The sequence below is a fragment of the Rhagoletis pomonella genome, unplaced genomic scaffold, assembly GCF_013731165.1.
Source record: "Rhagoletis pomonella isolate Grant_MI unplaced genomic scaffold, Rhpom_1.0 Rhpom_scaffold_02129, whole genome shotgun sequence".
In the NCBI taxonomy this organism is placed as follows: Eukaryota; Metazoa; Arthropoda; class Insecta; order Diptera; family Tephritidae; genus Rhagoletis; species Rhagoletis pomonella.
Genome location: NW_023460683.1, coordinates 25,666 through 29,447, shown reverse-complemented (window position 1 = coordinate 29,447; position 3,782 = coordinate 25,666). Strand labels below are relative to the sequence as shown.

Genomic DNA, 3,782 nt, shown 5'->3' with positions numbered 1-3,782 from the left:
TACGTGGAAAACTTCATGGTGTGGTAGAGCCCTCAAAATGACACACAATTCTGACTTTTTTACCTTTTTCTTAACATGTGTAAAATTACGCAAATTTCGATACCTCTTGCGATAGTGTAGCTCAACAAATTTTTTTGACGGGACACCCTAATGTACATATATGTCATATCGGGCGAGATCTTACAGAAAATATCACACCCCACGAAGCAAGCACAATATGATTAAATTTGTATAATCAGAACATGCGCTTTGGAACAATGAATTTTTTCAAAAACACAAATGTTATTTAAAGCCCCGTTGCTACAGTCAATACTACATACACATCCGCGTTGCACTGCAGTTCAATATACGAAAAATTCTAACACAAACTTAAACCAGAACCACAAACTTTACGTCGACAGATAGTAGACCAGGGTTACCTTTTGGTCATAAATTTATAATTTCTTTTCTAATTAGAGTATCTAGAATGCAGTCCGCCTGTTACAAATTTTGAAAGCAAAAACTGAAAATTGGAGTTTTGGCCACAGAAAGTGCTTATTTCAGCAAACGTGCAACGATACTATTTTTCCTAAATTGTCCATCTCAAAAGTTTAAACTACTGTTACATTTGCTAACTTTGCTTCCGAGATGATACTACTTTTCCTTTTCCACAACCATCTCTGGAGACCTTTATCAAGGATAGTTTGGTTGCCTGCTCTATGCTATGTGGATTGGCGAAGGCTCGAAAATATCGCATATTGCCACCACATGGCAGGTGGCAAGACGTTGTAGTCTTGTGAGTGGGCGCCTCTCAGTCACTAGGTTTACGACCATGGAATACATCCGTCTGGGTATCCGAGTGCTGCAGCTGCAGGATTTTTTGTGGCTCTGGATGTCGTCATATCAATGTTAATGCTGAAATATCTCACTTCCAAAACATCACTTCCCCCGCATTCCATTTCTTGATAGCGTTTGAAGGAGTTCGTCTAATCATCCTTTCGTGTTGTTTCCGGGATTCTTGTTATGTTACGGCACATTCAGTATCTTAGATCTGCAATCAAATTTTAAAACCATAAAATATTTAACACATTTACGTAGTTCACTTTATTTCCATTAGATACTGGTATAAATACAGATTATTAAACTGGTCTAAAATTTTACTTTCATAAAGTATGCATGTACTTAATTGCATTATGTGAATGAAAGGCTGCAATTATAAACCAATGCGCGCCGGAGTACGTCTAGGTGTGGCATCGCCAGGCGTTATAATTTCTTGTTTCGGCGTCATTTGCTCCTCGCGTTGTGCCGCCTGCATTTTGCGCTCCTCCATTTGCTCCTGCGCCAATAGCATTTGAGTTTCCATTTCTTTTAAGTGCTCAGCAGCCTGCTTCTTTTTCTCACGCCCACTGCGACCAGTCTCCTTAACAGAGAAAAACATAGGACCCAGCTCCGCCAGCCAATAACCATCGACAGCGGTAGCACATTGCATATACTCCTTAGCGGTCATTACAAGCTCATGATACACAACATAGTCGGGTGTTGTGCCAAGACCATACAACGCTGAGGTGGGATGCAGATGGCAAGGCATGCCCGTACGCAAGTTAACATACTCGCCGATGCCTTTGAGACGCGCTGCCTGATAAAAGTATGCCGAACAAATGCATTTCCGCACAATATCCCAATCAGTGCCACATGATTTTACATTAAGTTTTTGCTGTACCATGATGTCCTTGAGCTGTTGACGTACTTCGCGCACTTTGCGCATTGCCTTAACGTGTATGAAATGCTCGTTGCACCAACTGGAATTATAACTGCAAGAAGAGAAGGAAGAAACCAGTTAATTACAGAGTTGAAATCTCAAATTTAAATCACTTACTTATTTTGCTTCCATTGCAGGTACACATTTAGATAGGTGAGATGATCGGATTCCGGCACTTGAAACTTCTCACGCACTCCGTCTGCCTCCTCTTCGCGGCCCTTTGGCCGATAGAAAATGGATGGAACGGAAAGCATGGACACTGAAATTGTAGGTTGAAATCAATGCACTGTTCTAAAAAAAAAAATCGTTTTTACAAAAATTCAGTAATACCAACCAATTATAAGCACTTCCGCGCTGCACTCCATTTGACAGGAAACAATTAGCATTTGGCACTGCGGTGGATCAAGCGGAAATTCAGCCATCTGCCGTCCGAGCGGCGTTAGTGCGCCAGTGTGATCCAGCGCACCAAGTATCCACAGCTGATACAACGAGTTGAGTATATTATCCTGAGGTGGGGGATCCATAAAGTGAAATTGCAGCAAATCCACCACACCCAGCGACTTCAGCAACAACACTGTATTCGCTAGATTAGTACGCTGTATCTCAGGTACTGTCAACGCCAGTAAATCCTCCTTGTATTGTCGTTGTGTGTACAGACGAAAAGCCTGTCCGGGTCCTGTGCGCCCTGCTCGACCCGAACGCTGATTGGCGTTCGCCTGTGAAATAGGATAAATTTGCAATGCATCCATACCAATACGTGGATTGTAGACTTTCAGTTTACAATAACCCGAATCGATAACATATATGATGCCATCCACGGTCAGCGAAGTTTCGGCGATATTTGTAGCCACAACACATTTGCGTAAACCCTCCGGTGATTTTTGGAATATTTTCGCTTGCAAATCGGAGGGTAATTGTGAATAGATTGGCAGTATAGATAGCTCGGGCGCATTATCAATTTCGGCTAAGCGCTCGGCAAGCACTTCGCATGTTACCTCGATATCTTCCTGGCCCGGCATAAATAGTAACATATCCCCTTCGTTGGGTGTGAGGTGCACTTGTAGAGTCTGCTTAACCGCTGATTCAACATAGTCCTCACAGGTATTTTTACTGAACATTACATCGACGGGGAATGTACGCCCAGGAATTGTAAACGTTGGTACATTACCAAAGAATGTGGCGAACTTTGTCGAATCCATTGTGGCCGAAGTGACGATCAACTTGAGATCATGGCGTCTAGCAACAATCTGAAATAGAGAAAACGCGTGAGTTAAGAATTAAGAAATATCTTGGTTGGAAGTTTAAAATTACGCAATTAATTTTATTCATATGCGCCTCTGTGCAATAAAGCACGTACGGTAGGTAGCGCACCAAAAGGTTGACTATAAATAGATATATATAAGAAACTATTTACTTAAAAACTAATTTAATTACTCTTTACTTAAAAACTAATTAATTAACAAAAAAGTAAAAAAACAGTCGTCACCTTTTTATTTTTCCTCTGTTAAATTTTGAATTTTTTTCATTTTTTTTCATTACAAAAGCAAAAAATCTGGAGTTATTAATTAGTTTCTCAGAAACTATCTGGCCTATCGCAAAGTGATGTATATACGGTTTATAGAGACTTTCATTGGATTTCATTTGCCGTACTTCGTATGGCGACTGTTCAATTGGTTCGTAAGATGTATGTACGTGATTAAGTGGAACCACTCTTTTTTTTTAAGCTGAATAACGGAAAATTGCAAATATCTCGTAAACGTATCCATAGAAAGAATAATAATTCGCGCGATTCTACATATGAATTGGATAGTGGCGTCTGGCGAACAAAAACAACTAAAATTTGTGATCCAGTGTAATACTTAACCCCAAAATTGTGGCGGTTTCCTTTGACAGCTTGAGCTTGAGAGCCAGACCAAGAAACATGGTTGGCTAGGTGGGTTCTAAATTATGCAGCGTCTGTGTTGTCGCTGATGAACTGTTAGGGCACAATGAACGAATCTGCAGACCTGCAGAGGATAGCAGGTGCTAGAACTACATATCGTCG

General features: G+C 40.8%; 1 protein-coding gene across 1 annotated transcript; it reads right to left on the bottom strand.

The window, feature by feature from the left end:
* Positions 1-1,059: 1,059 nt before the first annotated feature.
* LOC118753141 (pre-mRNA-splicing factor ATP-dependent RNA helicase PRP16) lies at positions 1,060-3,012 on the bottom strand. Its single transcript, XM_036488008.1, has 3 exons — positions 2,073-3,012; positions 1,856-1,997; positions 1,060-1,790 (listed from the first exon to the last, which is right to left on the bottom strand). Exons 1-3 carry the CDS (start codon positions 2,935-2,937, stop codon positions 1,193-1,195), a joined length of 1,605 nt encoding a protein of 534 aa, XP_036343901.1. The 5' UTR covers positions 2,938-3,012; the 3' UTR covers positions 1,060-1,192.
* Positions 3,013-3,782: the final 770 nt, after the last annotated feature.